The 16002-nt window shown below is 37.8% G+C and overlaps 1 protein-coding gene across 4 annotated transcripts in view; it reads left to right on the top strand.

The window, feature by feature from the left end:
* The window catches only part of MET (MET proto-oncogene, receptor tyrosine kinase), a 158090-nt gene extending 142350 nt beyond the window's left edge, over positions 1-15740 (top strand). For all 4 annotated transcript variants that reach the window (XM_038173479.2, XM_027457674.3, XM_027457666.3 and 1 more), the window contains 9 exons: positions 1261-1417; positions 2212-2352; positions 4253-4483; positions 6898-6978; positions 7644-7825; positions 9392-9501; positions 12015-12180; positions 13070-13206; positions 13356-15740. In XM_038173479.2, coding sequence (XP_038029407.1) covers positions 1261-1417; positions 2212-2352; positions 4253-4483; positions 6898-6978; positions 7644-7825; positions 9392-9501; positions 12015-12180; positions 13070-13206; positions 13356-13566 — 1416 coding nt within the window. In that variant the 3' untranslated portion in view covers positions 13567-15740. The remainder of the gene's footprint in view (positions 1-1260; positions 1418-2211; positions 2353-4252; positions 4484-6897; positions 6979-7643; positions 7826-9391; positions 9502-12014; positions 12181-13069; positions 13207-13355) is intronic.
* The last annotated feature ends 262 nt before the right edge of the window (positions 15741-16002 follow it).

Here is a 16002-nt window from a genome sequence, read left to right as displayed (position 1 = left end):
ACAGTGGAAACTTTGGAAGTCAGCTAAGTGTGACCAGGATCAAAGTCTATGTAAACTCAGTGAAATCCTGATGTTTTATGTGTTACTACAATCTAAGTAAATAGTAATCATTAAATTATTTTATTAATACAGCAACTATTAACTTTCAACTTATTTTAATATGAATTTGCTTTGAAAAGTACAAATCCAGTTTCTTGGCAACTTCAGAATGAGCTCCCCTTTTGGCAAATCTGTTTCTCATATTTGTAAATGCCTTGTTTCATACAATATTTGTGCATATTTAACATTCTGCACCTATGTGTATTTTTACCTATTCAACTTCATTCAGTCTATTCTACAACGTGACAGTAGGCCATAACCTCTAGGAAAGAGATATGTGTGACGTATTCCATATGTAGAAAAGGATACAGCATAAAGGGGTTAAATAAGGTTTCTGCTTGTTTACTGGCAAGGAGCCTCAGAAATTGAAGTCTGCCCAGCGAAGAAGAAAATTTGCTCTTTTGACGGGCAAATCCATCATTACAGTACCCAGAGGAATGAATTCCACGGGAGGAAGAGAAAAGATGGCCAAATACATTCCAACTGACTGAGCTAGTGCCGTGTGATTTAAAACAGTTTTTCCCTGTTAGCTGCTCGGTGTTTGTTCGGTTGTTGATTTTGGGGGTTGTTTTTTTGTTTTGTTTTGTTTCTTTAAACTGTCAACAAGTTAGAAGCTGGCAAGGGACAGGCTCATGTGACCTTGGGAACTAAAATGCAGGCACACTGTCAACAGAAAGAGAGTATGATGTTACAGAGTGGTTATGCCAGAAGGACATATATCAAAGACATTTGGGCTTTTTTCTGACATTGTACATCTCAGGCCATGTATCCACAGACCCATTCACTTCCCTGCACCATTTGAGCAAAGGTGTGAATTTAGGATTTTGAATCAGCATCTGGCAGCAGTGGGATCCTGTTATCCAGAGTGCGTGTGCCATTTGTGTGGTGTAGCACATTCACAGCCATGTCCCTCTTGAAAGCACATAATGAATCATAAAAATGTAGAACTGATTTCAAATCTAATAATATATTTTTTTAATATTTTTCATAATATAATAATTTCTTCACTCCCAGTATCTTATCTCAGTAGAGCATCATCAAGTCAAGATTTAATTCTTATGGGACGTATCATCTTTACTTCAGTAATAATAATCTACTTCTTTCTTGTCTTTTAATATCATCACACTATCTACATTTTTTTTCTTTGTTTTTCTTTTTCAGTGGAAGCAAGAAGTTTTGTCAACAGTTATTGGAAAAGTGCTCATCAAGCAAGATCAGAATTTCACAGGACTAATTGCTGGAGTTGTTTCAACATCAGTTTTAATTTTTATCATTTTGGTATTTTTTTTCTGGAGAAGGAAGAACAAACAAATTAAAGGTCCATCATAGTCAATTCCATCAAATAATTTAGTTTTTATATCTTAGATTTTAAGTATACTTCAGTTTATGATCTGCTTAAGTGCCACACAGTGCCCTTCTGTAACCTGTCACCAAACTTTCACAATCTAGTCCGACGTTCAGTTGCATTTCAGCTCTTGGCTATTGCCTGAGCTGGGTGAAGGGCCATGCTATGCCTACGGAAGGATTTCAGGGAAATTCTAAGCTATTAGGGAAACTTAGTAACTTCTCTGTCATCCTTAGAAGAGGAGACAAGTAAATGACACACTTACAACCAGGTGTATTTCAGCTTCATCCAATGGCCTTGTAGTTCTTCAGGCTGTGCCTAGGTTGTGCAAGACAGAGCACTGCAGTGTCCTGGTGTCCTGTTCACCTAAATCAGGAACTTGATCAAACTGTGCCTCCTTTCTGTCCCATGTGTCTGAGTTTCCTTCCAATAGGAAATACTGTGCTATGCAAATGGGAAGGAAGAGGGACCTACTATATAACCAGGTACCTGATGTGGTATCACGGTCAGGTCACGAGGCTGGCCCCAGAGGCTTCAAAGCTCCTTTGGATCTTTCAGCATGGCCAACAATGGGGCTTTAATACAAGTTACAGCAATTCTCGTATTACCGAAATAGCTGAAGTTCAGATCCTGCCCATCATTGCCTCCACAACAACCTGACCCTCTTCCCAGCAGAGCAGAACATCTAAATTTAAATATACCTAAATGAAAGTTGCCATACAGTAAACATGCGGGTTTTCCAATATTTCTTTCTCCTCCCCTTTCAGATCTGGGAAGCGATCTAGTGCGCTATGATGGCAGAGTTCACACTCCTCATCTGGACAGGCTGGTGAGCGCAAGGAGTGTAAGTCCAACAACGGAAATGGTCTCAAGTGAATCTGTAGATTACAGATCAACTTTTCTGGAAGGTACATCTCTACTGTAAATCCATACAGATAATGAAATTTTATACATCTTGCTTTTCATCTGTCTTCAGGTTATAGCTATTTTGACTAATATCTCAATTTCTATTTTTGATCTGGTTTGCCTGTGTCTTTGTTGTATAGGGACTAACATGGTTTACTATTCGCAGGTTTACTATTTGAACTGATTTTCTATAGTGCTTCCAAAGATTGAGGTGCAGAGGATGCATGAATATGAATATGTTTAATATGTGTGGAACCCGTGATATTGATTACCACTAGACAGTCCTTAACTATTAGGAGTTACCATACTAAGATATTTGAGATACCACAGATGTGTATTAGTCTTTGTGTAGGCACTCTATTGTACTATTCCAGGTAGAAGACTGCTCTATGTATCTTAATAGAAATCACTCCAAATCCGTATTCTACCTTTGTAATTCCCAACCATGGAGCTGTCTGAGAGCCGGGCCAGTTCCCAGCTTCCTCTATGATTCTTTAATTGTTGCCATCAGCTGGCACAGGAAGCTTCTTAACTGAAAGATTCCTGAAGGAAAGGAAAGCCTGTGTCAGTGTTCAGAAGGGAAAGAGGTACAAGGGACAAAACTGTGGAAAGATATTTGTTGGGAGGTAAATCATCAATGATCCTGGGGCCACTATTCACTGGCAAAGCACTGCAGAGAACACCCCAAAGAAGGAGGTTTGTTCACAGAATATTGCCATAGGAACGTTCATTTCAATTACTGTAAAATAATAAAATGACAGGAACATTAGAAAATATGGACCCTTACATGTAGCAGCTATAAAAATGATTTCATAATTTTAGCTAATTTTATCATTCATGTTAAATAGATACCTGCTTTTCGTGATATAAACATGGTTTTGTAAATGGAATAGTTTTTATTTTTGCTTCTAGGTAAAGCAACACTGAGACTTTCTCTGCACCTAGTGTGATAATAATATGTGAAAATCTCTCAGGTTTTATACATAAATATATAAAATATGTCTGTGCAATAAGGTAACTGATAATTTCTGTTGTCAAATTTATTCCCTTTTTTCCTTCTTGACCTTGGGCTGATTCCTGCTCACAGACTCCACTGGAATCATTCCAGACCAAAATTGGTGTAAATTAAACTTGGTTCCTTGATTCTATCACTTAAAATGCCATGAAAAATCATTTAAACAAAAGCAAATTAACATACATGAACATGATATTGACAAAAATAATTATCTCAAATAAATGCTCCTTGCTTGACTGAAGCATTTTAATTTCTGCTCTTTTAAATCAGCTGGCTCATGTTATTTTCATGAGTAGCACCAACTGTATTATCTTCAGTAGTTACAGGATATGAATCACCTCTAGGCATTTCCCTGGTTGAATATTTACCATTGGATAAATATAGCTAGTCACCAGCAGTTTGGAAACCTTCATGAAAAGTAGAGCTACCTACCAAATTAGAACATGACAGTAATACAAGGTTTCATGTTTTTAATTGTTCACTACTTCCTTCTCCCATATTATTGTCATTTTTCCATTTTACTCTTGTTACTCCCAATTACTAGAAATGCCATAAACTACACTTGGCAAGAAGTGACAAGACCTCATTTGATCCCTCAGAAAAGTGGAAGTTTTTCCATTTACTTTCAAATTTACTTTATTTATTTACTTATTTATTTTTAAGTAAAGTTGAGACAAGGTTAAGTTTTTAGTGACATGGTTTTCCTGGAGTTTGGCAGACTAGCAATGCATATTTTCATTTTCCCTTTGTGAGCAAAACTTTTGCAAATCTAAGCTACTTCCAAACCAATAAACTCAAACCCTAGCTCACCAATGAAACAAAGTTCTTCATTTTCTGAGGAGAAGCCTAAAAGGATTATAACAGTTCGTGTTTTGTTCATCTTGCAGATCAGTTTCCAAGCATGTCTCAGAATGGATCGTGCAGACCTGCCCAGTATCCTCACTCTGACCTCTCCCCAATTCTGTCCAGTGGGGATTCAGATTTAGCCAGTCCACTTCTTCAAACCAACGTCCACATTGATATCAGTGCCTTAAATCCTGACCTGGTCAAAGAAGTCCAGCATGTGGTTATTGGTGCTGACAGCCTGATCGTGCATTTCAGTGAAGTAATAGGAAGAGGTAGGTACTGTGACTTTTGCCTTGCAGTCTGGTGTTCTTTTTGCATATCCATTCATTGTAAAACATTCTGAACAAGGTATCTATATGGAGGTTTTTCAGGCCTTATACCTCTTACAGAACTGCATCCCATGCACTGAATTAAGGGGAGAACCAAAGAGGTTCTCCTTTGAAGTCAGATGAGGGGTTGTGCGATGAGTTGAAGAAGACAGCAGAAAAGGGAAGGAGTCTGACATTTAATGAGACTCCTTTGAACTCAAGAGATTTGCTGATCCCGCTCAGCTGCCTCACCCTTATCCTCTTCCAGGCCACCAAAAATCTTAGTCTGATCCATGAGGCTGCAAAGCAGGAGTGAGGCTACAGCAGAGCATTGCACAAGCTGAAGGCAAACACCTAAATAGCAGGAGATGCTAAGGAGGAACCACTAGTGAGTCCTAAACTCCTACCCTGAAAACTGGCAGGATTGCTGTATGACACTGAAATCCCCACAGTGACTAAATGTATTCAGTAAAAGTCCCCATGGATCAGGTGAATGCACACACCCATTTGTCCTTCATGAGTTTCCCCCAGCTCTGAAGAGTTCACTCTTTCCTCCTGTTGAAGGCTCTCTCTTCCCCTTCATTCCTCTTTCATCCCAAGAGCAGATCTCTGTAGCTCTTGATTCCCATCCCTTTATTTTTGTCCCTGATAGAGTAAGTCTCCTATTTGTTCTGAATTTTTCCAGTCACCCCTATTCCTCTTCAACTTCTTAAGTGGGTTCTCTCCCAGTTCCGAGTCAGTATTTCTGTTAGTGGTATTTATTAAAATCCATACTATTGAGTACATACTAGTAACCCAAGTGGAAACTGGATTTTCAGTACTTCTTCAGATCATGCATAAGAGGTCTCCCATTGAGTATCAGAATCCTGATAAAAAATAGCTACATATGATATTCCTAATGTCTCTTCTGCAGGAAAATAGCCAGAAGTCAGACACAGTCAATGTGTTTCCCTTCCATGTATTACACTTCATCATCCCCAAAGTAAGGGTGGGCCTTTTGCTTTTTATTTTTGTTTCAAAGAAGGCCAAGTAATTTCCCATTTTTAAATGCTGATTCCTGATATTTTAAATATCAGGAATGACAACAAATAAATTAAGCCTTTTTTAATTTTCACCTCCATAACGAGAAATGGGCCAAGCCCAAAAATATTTCAGACACACCCAATCTAAGCTTTAGGATTTGTGCCCGGGCTCCTAATGATCTTTGTCTGGTGGGATTTGAGTTGCTTTTATAAAACAAACTTTGCATTAATTTTACCCCAAGCCAAAATCAAAGCCAACAAGGCTCTGGCCAGGGCTTATGACTGGAACCTAGCAGTATTATTCAAATAGTCTTGTGGTCTCTGCAGAGCTCACACCTGACAAAAACTAAAAACTAAAAAAAAATGAACAAACAACAACAAAACTTATTTTACTTTCTAACTGAAAATATTAATATTTTAAAAGTGCCTACTAAGTAGTACACCTGTGAAGGAAATTCACCATTGAATGTACATAATTTGATCTGGTTGAATTAGTGCATGTGCCTTGAACTCGAAGTTCTCTGTGTTTTTCAAACAGGTCAAGCTCACTTCTCATATTAGGGCTCCCCAGTCTTCACACTACCCCATTTTTTTGACAGTAAAGAACAGGTTCAGGAAGGCATTATGTGTCCCTTCCAGATTATTTCACTGTTTAGACTGTCAGCAGGAAGGCAATTTGGGCTCATCATTTTTCAGTGATACTTTGCATCAAGAACTAGGCCGTGACAGAAACCATAGACTACCTCCCAGTGACGTGGTTAATCTGTGATCAGTAGAGCAACTTCCAAACCTTTAATAGCCAACTCACCACTGATAACACTCAACATTTTCTATAAAATAGTAAGATCTGAAAGATAGTAAGCCCACAGTGCCTCCTTATTCAAATTACAACTGAAGATGCGTTGAGGCTGTACAATTTGCTGGACCAGTTAGCATGGGATAACAAACCACTGGGAACAACTGATGCAGTTGGGCACATCAGCTCCTTCTAACTGCTGCTGCCTTGTACCTTCCAGTACCCTTATCCATAATTCCAACAGGAGAGTATGGTAGCAATGGGCTGACATGGTTTTTGTGTGCATAGTCATTGCAAGAATAAGAAGCAGTTGTGGCGCCAGCCTTGTCATTATTTATATACTTCATCTAGGTAAAGAAATATCAATTATGCTGCAAATAGAGTTTTCATTTTATGTAATGACAGTTTTATGTGTTAGTTCTGAAGTGCACATTACAAGTGTTGGGAATTGGACAGAAATGGAGTGTGATTGCTTTCTTAAAGCATAATTGCTATCCAGTGGAAAATAACAGAAAGTTAATTTTACTTATTAAAGCTAATCTTTTTCATTTTTTACACAGGACATTTTGGGTGTGTGTACCATGGGACGTTGCTGGATAACGATGGCAGGAAAATTCACTGTGCTGTGAAGTCACTGAATAGTGAGTTAACTGTTTTATAGTGAGATATTACCTCAATTCCAAAGAAAACTGAAGAGAACTAATCAATTACAGTGAAGTGCACTTTCACAAATAAAAATTTTTAGCTGCAGCTGGATCAAATTTATCAATGGAGCAACTCCAATGACTTTAGATACCACAAGGTATCTAAAGTATATGGTATATAAGATTGGTATATACTTGTTCATCAAATGAAATGTTCATTACATTCTTTCTATAAATAACAGGACATATAAATAAGGGAAAGATGGTATCATTTTTTATCCTACTGACTATTTAAGATTTGCTTTTGGAAATTAAATTGCTAAGCAGCAGGCAAAGCTGCCAGAAAAACAAGAAGAGACTGTAACAAAATTTATTAAAGGCTTTATTCAAGTGTTGTTATTCCATTCATACCAAGAAGACGAAGAGAAATGTAATTAAAATGAATTTTAAAATAATAAAAAAATAATTAAAAATAGTGCATTTGGTCACTGTCAGAAAAACTATGCACATAGCCTAGTTGTAATGTGGGAGGTGAGGAGCACATTTGTAGCTTCTCATTATCAGTTTCAGTTGTGCAAAGACATGCTGTACAGAAATGAACCATAGTTCAATATGTTTTGTTTTTTTTTATATTTGTTTAATTTTATTACTGGATTTCTCAGGGATTACAGACCTGGAAGAAGTAGCTCAGTTTCTGAAAGAAGGAATAATCATGAAAGATTTCACTCATCCCAATGTTCTGTCGCTCCTGGGAATCTGTTTGCCTAATGAAGGATCCCCCTTAGTCGTCCTTCCATACATGAAACACGGAGACCTTCGAAACTTCATTAGGAACGAGACTCATGTAAGTACGCGGTGAGGTCAATGAAACAATAATGCAAGTCTAGCCGCACCCTGCTCCGACACCACATGTTATAAACTCTGATAATTACATTACGTATATAGCTTGCTGCTGTTGTTACACCTTAACCTTTGGCACTTGCCTAGGCTGGCACCGAGCCCAACCACAGCACTGCCACTCCTTCCCTTCCCCCTCGAATTCCCTTCTACAATGTTTCCCAGAAATTATCAGCAATAAGTATTTCTCATTTCCCATCCATAAGCCTTTTTATAAACAAATGTGGTTATGAGATTTAAGTCAAGGGGCCCAACCATCTGCTGGTTTAAAGTGGCATATCTCCGTTGACTTCAGTAACAGCTGTGCCAGTTGTCACCATCTGCACTTCCAGCTCCTAGGTAAGGGATCTTCACATCCTGCTAGAGAGTGTCACAGTCCTGTTATCAATATTTTTAATTCTTATCTTAAAAGATTAAACCAGTAATTGTTATTTTTTAATTGTTATACAAACTACTTTCTCATCAGAGATTTTCTTAATTTTCATTGAAAGGCTACAGATTTCTCATACAAGCCTCACTTTTTTCTCTCAAGTATGAGACTACAGGTACACTTTATACTGTACTCTTCGCTCATTTTGCAATGGTAGGGCACTATAAAATAACTTCTGAGCCAACAGGATTTTGCCATTGATAACAATCAACAATAGCCAATAATTTATTTAAAAAAAAAAAAAAAATATTTTGAAAAATTGTTGGTGGCGTTAAGCTTTCTAAGGTAGGTACCTCTTCCCTTTTGAGCTTATTTCATTCTGCAAGCACCAGAGACCTTATCTGTGCATAGTGTCATGGGGCTCCCTGAAATAAATAGAAAAATAACCACAGTAGAACAGGATTGTTGCACAGAAGGAAAGGATATGGAACAATGTCAACACAGCAATAATCTGTTGGACCTTACTGTTACATAACAGGTCATGTTGTTGGATAAAAGAATTACAGGTTTATTTTTATATTTATTTCTATATTTAACATTTTCTGTAAGGTCTCACCAGTGTGCTGTAGACCAGCAGGATTACCAGTCTTTCCCTGGAAACTGCTAAGGTCTCGTTCGCCTTTTCCATGGCATCATACTGATGATAGCTTGCACTTATTTTGTCCCAAATATTTTGCCTTCCTTTCTGGCCATTTCCAGCTGATGAACTGCAAGTTCACAGTTAGCAACTTCTACTGAGTTACATGCTCTAAGTTCACAAATGTAAATTCTGTATATCAGCTGTGATGTTGAAGTTTCAGAAAATTGTTCAGCTTCCCAGCCCAGGTAATGCGGTAATGCTGCTTATGCTGCAAACTCCACTCTTCTGGAGTCTTTCAGTTCTGTTGATTTCTTCAAGTGTTTCCTCACTGGATGTAAGAACCTGACTGAACTTAGGCCAGTTTTACTATGAGCACCAACTTGTCTCAATCATTCTGTTGACAAGATAGGCAAGTCAAAAACTGAAAGTTACAGAAAAAAAAAAAAAAAGCCTGCTCTTTGGGTTTCTGCATTCATTATATCATGAATGTTTATATTTTACAGAACCCAACGGTAAAAGATTTAATTGGATTTGGCCTTCAGGTTGCAAAAGGGATGAAATACCTTGCAAGCAAAAAGTTTGTGCACAGAGACTTGGCAGCAAGAAACTGTATGTAAGTATAAACATCTATTTCTAGCTACATTATCACACTCTTTTGTGTGATACAAACAGTGAGATGAGGTAAATAATAGTTTCCAGGATCTTCTTTTTTAGTCAAACCGGAGTTTTTTCATTGTTCCACAATTACACTGATGTTTGTCTTGCATGCTGATGAGCTACTCAGCTTGCTAAAGGCTCACTTGTTGCACATAAGCTTTTTTGAGTGTGGGAAATAAGAAAAGCTGAGGTGAAAGTGGAGTCTCTCAAAACCATTGGTTAGAGAATTTAAAAGGCATCTCCTTAGGGAAGTTAAACTGCTGTTGTCTCAACTTGCTGTGCTTCCACCCAACCTCTTCAGAAGCAGCACGTCTCTGCTGCCGCGCCTAGCAGTAGGGAACTTTGTGAGAAAAACAGGAACACAAAGAAACAATGGTGAGACTTCTTGACAGTAATTTTTCATTACATAAGTATGAGTTTACTTTGTCTCAACTGTGCACACAAATTTAAATTAAAAAATAAGAGTATGCAAAGAATCTTACTAGTCTCTGGGTAGCCAGACAGTTCAGTTCACAAAAAGACTAACTGATACAGCAGTTGCAAAGAGTATTATGCTGATTCATCACCTATGTTGTGAACTAATGAGATACAGTACTAAATGATGGAGTTTATTTTTAACATGATAATTTGGAACTCTGACTGCAAAAAGGTTTTTCACTCGCAACATTAGGCTTCTTATGCTTTTTCAAAGTGTGCACACACGCAGTTGAACAGCTTCTGGAAAAGAAAATTTCCTTGCAGCTGCTGTTGTTTTTTTTTTCTAGGGAGCAAAAAAATAGCAACCAACATGATTTTCAGGTTTCCTAAGAACAAAGAACAAATGGGGTTACTGAATAAGAGTCCTGTTTCATCTCAACTAAGTCCAAGGAGTAGCAACAGGACACTTCCCTCTCACATACTGTCTCTTCCTTGCAGGAAAAAGTAACAACTATCAGCTATCAGCTATCAGGATATCTCATATTGACTACTGAATGGCTGCTTTTATATGGCTCCGTACTTCAGAGACTGGATAGCTGCTACCACATGAGAGGAAAATGTGCTCAGAAGCACAGCCCCTGTTACAAGGGTGATATCCATCAGAAAGAAAAACAGGATGCAAATATAGTCCCCATGGACTATTGAATCTATTCCACTATCCTAGAAGAAGTGCAGGAAGCAGCTATGTCATAAAGTGCCCTCCCAACAACCCATAAGGGTTCCCTCCTACTCCCTTCAGGAGCTGGACTTGGTAATCCTTGTGGGTCCCTCCTAAATTGGGATATTCCATGATTCTATGATTCATTGGTATTGGTTTTGTTATTATATCAATAAATACAAAAAAAAAAAAAATGTGTGCCATTCAGAGGAACCTCAACAGGCCAGAGAACTGGCCGAACAGAAACCTCATAAAGTTCAAGACAGGGAAAGGTTAAATGGAAAAGCCAAAACAGTAGCATTGTTTAGCCTGGAGAAGAGAAGGCTTGGATGGTGTTTGGGGGGATTATTCATATGTGTAAATATTTGATATGGTGGCATAAAGAAGCTGGAGCCAGATTCTTCTAACTCTTTTTCTCTGAGATTGGTTGAAGACATGCACAGGCTACCCGGAAAGGTTTTGGAGTCTCTATCCTTGGAGATATACAAAGCCCAACTGGACATGATCCTGGTCAAACTGCAGCAGCTGACCCTGCTTTGAGGAGAGGTTTTGGACTAGGTGATCTTCACAGGTCCCTTCCAACCTCACCCATTCTGTGGTTGTGTGAGTCTGTAAAGACCAAAACAGGCGGTTGCGGTAGCTAGGTCTAAACTTATGATGAAGGATAGGTTTAAGCATGCTAACACCCATGCTCTTTTCTGTCAATGATGCTGCTTATCAGAACAAACACTGAGCTTAGGAAGACCAAAGCTAGGGACATGTTGCAGCATGGCTGAGTTGTAACCCCAGCAGAATTTGCTTTATGCCACCATTCTTTCCCAGTACCCATTTCAGTACAGACAACAAACATGTCCTTAGTGACAGGACCACATCATTAGATGTGGGCAGTCACTGAGATAATGATATGTCCTTCCTTATCCAAAATGAAAGTGAATAGGAAAGGTGATACTTTGATTTGGAAATACAAATGAGAGTTTTCTAAGCATACAGGAGAAGAAACAGATGTGGAAGAAATGATGTAGCATTTAAACAGGATGTATAGGCTATTAGCAAAGATCTTTTTCTATGGAACAATTGTTTCAAAAGACCTATAATTTGAACTGTATTATCAAAACAGTATCAGTAATTTCCCAAGTTCATTCACTGTTGTTAAATGGGTATCAAATATACTTTGCTGCACTTTTTGTTTTACTGTAATATTAGTTAATAGTTCCAAGACAACATGTTGCCTTCCAAAGTCACGGTATCAAAAATGCAAGTCAGTCTTTATAATCTGCCATCATTGTAAATACTGTCTGCTCAGCTGAAGATAACACTTTTTGTCAATTCTCCAGGTTGGATGAAAAATTCACTGTCAAGGTTGCTGATTTTGGTCTTGCTAGAGATGTCTATGATAAAGAATACTACAGTGTGCACAATAAAACAGGAGCTAAACTGCCAGTGAAATGGATGGCTTTAGAAAGTTTACAAACTCAGAAGTTCACAACAAAGTCAGATGTGGTAATGTACAAACATATTTGTATCACCTATTAATTTCTCTCATATTGCCTTCTAGCATTTAAAGAATGGAGTAACTCCAAACCAGAACTTCTATTTGAATTTAACTTTAGTTCATGTAACAATAAGCGACTGTTTTTATAACCAGAAAAGGCATTTGTCCCAATCACAAAGCAACAAGATGTTGACCTAATTATCTGTTACTACTCAGGAAAGAATTAGGAGTTTAATCGCACTCCAAGGGAAACTAAGGACATTCCCAGGAGCCAAGTTGGAGCTGAACCTTGTTATAGGAGGGGCTCTGGAAAGCTTGACAAAACAGCAGGTTAACTTTGACACTCTTAGAATGTAATAGTTCTCAAAAAGTCCTTAGTTGCTTTATAAATGCTATTGACTGCCTACAGCAATCTCAAGTATTACCTGTCCATTTATGAAGAAAAAATTATAAGCTGAAGTCATTAGTTGGCTGGATCACTTTGTATTTTAGCTCTCCTTTCAATCCAGATTCAAATTAGCCTGTGATGCATAGAATTTTCACCACATATACTCTCCTCAGTATGTATTTGCACAGGTTTAGTCAGATCATCAGATCATGTAAATTGGCAGCACTCCACTAACCTCAAAAGAGGTCTGCCAATTTATACCAGCTAAGTAGGCCTATAGGCTTTTCTTTTCTTTTATTTGGTTGAGTTTCTCTGGCTCTAATTTAAGTGGCTCCTCAAGTCCCTACAGCATTTATTAGCCCACTTAAAAGAAAGCTGAATGCAGTAAAATAACTTCTCAAAGGAAAACCAACGCACTTGAATATTTAAATCTGTCAAACTATGTTCTAAAACTGGAATGTAAAGCTCTCCAACCCTATCACTTATTATTTATTTCTTTGTTTTCTTAGTGGTCCTTTGGGGTGTTGTTATGGGAACTTATGACAAGAGGGGCACCACCTTATCCTGATGTAAATTCTTTCGATATAACTGTTTACTTATTGCAAGGAAGAAGGCTGCTACAACCTGAATACTGCCCTGATCCACTGTAAGTAGTTTGCAAAACCTTCTGCAACTGCTGCTGATTCTGATGTTAGAGCAACTGAGACTGTGGGGGAAAAAAAAATGTGTGTTTTGTTTTGTTTTTCCTTTTTTACATAATTTCATAACTGAACACTTATTTTATTTGAATGGCAGGTATGAAGTCATGCTGAAGTGTTGGCATCCAAAACCTGAGATGCGTCCAGCATTTTCTGAACTTGTTTCAAAAATATCAACAATCTTCTCCACTTTTATTGGGGAACACTACGTTCATGTCAATGCTACTTACGTCAACGTGAAGTGCATTGCTCCCTATCCTTCTCTTTTATCATCACAAGACAATACAGACATGGATGTAGACACATGACGGGTATGTCTAAAATAGAGGAAAATCAATTCATAGTTGTATGAACGAAAAAATGAAACCTTTTGTCCACAAGTTTTTACTGCCCGGTCTTTGTGAGAACACTGTTGCACATGTTTATGTTGTTGCCCAAGTTGCACTAGTACAAGGACGTGATATCGTATTGTTTAAGGCTATGGGATTCTGTAAACCATCACAGTAATTTCCAAGTATTTGGACAACTGCATCAATTTACCAAATGGAAACATTGTTTGCTACCATCCAGAGCTAGTTCTCACTAGTTCTCATTAATGTGTGCTCGGACCCAAGAACAAAGATTCCTCATTAATGCCATGAAGAAGAATGTAGAATACCAATCAGTAAGGCTGGAAGGACTATTACTGTTGCATGTACTTTAGGATAATGAGCAGTGCAGAAATGGTTTTCACACAAAAGGCTAAGACAAACAATGATACTTACAAGAGTTTTAAAATATATTTTCCTCCCACACAGTCCAAACTTTGGAATTTTGCACTATATTAACTAGGTTTCTTAGAAGATAAACAGCCAATAGAGCCAGCTTCATGGTAAATGTCTTCAACAGCAGAAATTAATATCAAAGAATTTGTGCACAGTAAAATAAGCATGTCAGCCTTGCCAGTCCTCTTATGTAGTCAGACGGTACATAAAATGAGCAGAAAAGCATCTAGCTTAAAGCATTCCTAGTGTCAACTTTATTCCAACGTTCAACCACTTGAGCAACAGCCTATATTGACGGATCACTCACTGAAAAAAAATGCAAAGCCTCCAACTCTTTCAGTAAAGTAACTATTCTCAGAGACTAAAAACTTGAAGACATCCATATTAAATGCCAGGATAATCCCTGGGATGTAGTAACATGGGCTGCATTATTCTAGAGAGGTAGAGGAGACAGGCAGGCTGGCTACTATACGGAGCTGCTGTCTGGTGAGTCACACAGCAAAGGAGCTGAAGGTGTGCCACCTACCCTTGGGTGGAGCTGCTGCCAAAGGTGAGTAAAGAGTGGAGGTGTTGCAGCCAGCCCTGACCTAAGAAGACTGTGCCATAGCAGGCATGTTGAAAATTTTTTCATGCCAGCCCTAAGAAGCTAGAAGACTGATTAAAAGAAGAAAACAGCTTTAGGCCCCCTAACCTCTTCTTGGATCACACAACTGAGTGAATTATGATACCTACTTTTATTTCTACATTTTAACAAGAGAAAGAAAATGAAGAGAGAGAGAGTAAATGAAACTTTCATTCATTAGAGGGGAGTACTATAGCTTTAGGGCAAGCATCACATGTCATTTCTGTTCCTGTGGAATTCTGTGCATACTACTGTATAGCTTGTTTAGTATAGGATAGAACTGGGTTTGTTGGTGTAAACACATAAAGTATTCTATTTTTATATTAAAAAAAAAAAAAGTTTATTTTTAATGACATTTACAAGGTTTGGTTAGGCCACAAAATACTGCACTGTGAACATTTCAGAAAACGTATGTCAACGTACATGATTCATAAATTGTAGCAACCTTAAAATACTGTGTAAATATTAAAAAGGAAGATAACTGACTGCAAACACACTCCACCCTAAGTATAATATCTCTGTTGCTTCAAGCCAACCATTTTAAGATCTTCAAAGAGAGGTAGTGTGGATAAAGAACTGATATAAGGGAGATATGTTGTTCTTTGGAGACAGTGTTATAACAGAAAGATTTATAATGAGGCCAGAGTGTGTAGGCAAACTACGAGCAGATAGTATTGTACTGTGTTTCATCACTACTTTCATTTCAGAAACAAACTTTCATGTCTGCTGAGAGCAATACTAATTGTAGATTGCTCAAGGACAAAAGGCTTTGCTGCAGGCAAAAAAATCATCTCTATGGTTGTTAAAACAGCTAAGGAAGTTTATGACACATAGATTTGGAGAAGATACTCCAGACTTGTACATACATGCTTGAGGAACGCTGCAATGTGAAACAGAGGACATTTTTACTATTTATGAACTTTTGCTTAATAAAGTTAATGTTGTGTCTGGGACACCTGTAAGAATACGTGATTCTGGTTAAGATTTGATGTTAGTAAGTTCATGTATCTGCAGAAGAGCTGAATGGTACTTATGTTCATAGTTGTTGTTATGACCTAATAAACAAGTTATTAAAATGAATTATTGTAATACTTTATGCTCTGAGTGCTGTTATTACTGTTAACATTTGTCCATTAAGCTGATAAAAGTCTGTACTTTTTTTTCTGACTAAGATGGGAATAGCAAACAATAGAACTGTGTGAAAGAGAGCAACAGAGAGGAAAAACTAAGAAACCTCAAAATATGGAGAGCACTCCAATAAATCAAGCACACGGGTTCATCAGCCCAGTACTGTATGCTTCAGAGAAAAGTGCAGAATATACTGTAGCGAACAATTTTGGCAATGTCTCTTTGGTTGG

The sequence above is a fragment of the Anas platyrhynchos genome, chromosome 1 (genome assembly GCF_047663525.1).
Source record: "Anas platyrhynchos isolate ZD024472 breed Pekin duck chromosome 1, IASCAAS_PekinDuck_T2T, whole genome shotgun sequence".
Lineage (NCBI taxonomy): Eukaryota > Metazoa > Chordata > Aves > Anseriformes > Anatidae > Anas > Anas platyrhynchos.
The sequence above is the reverse complement of the archived record's forward strand: the minus strand, read 5'-3'. Positions and strand labels throughout refer to the sequence as shown.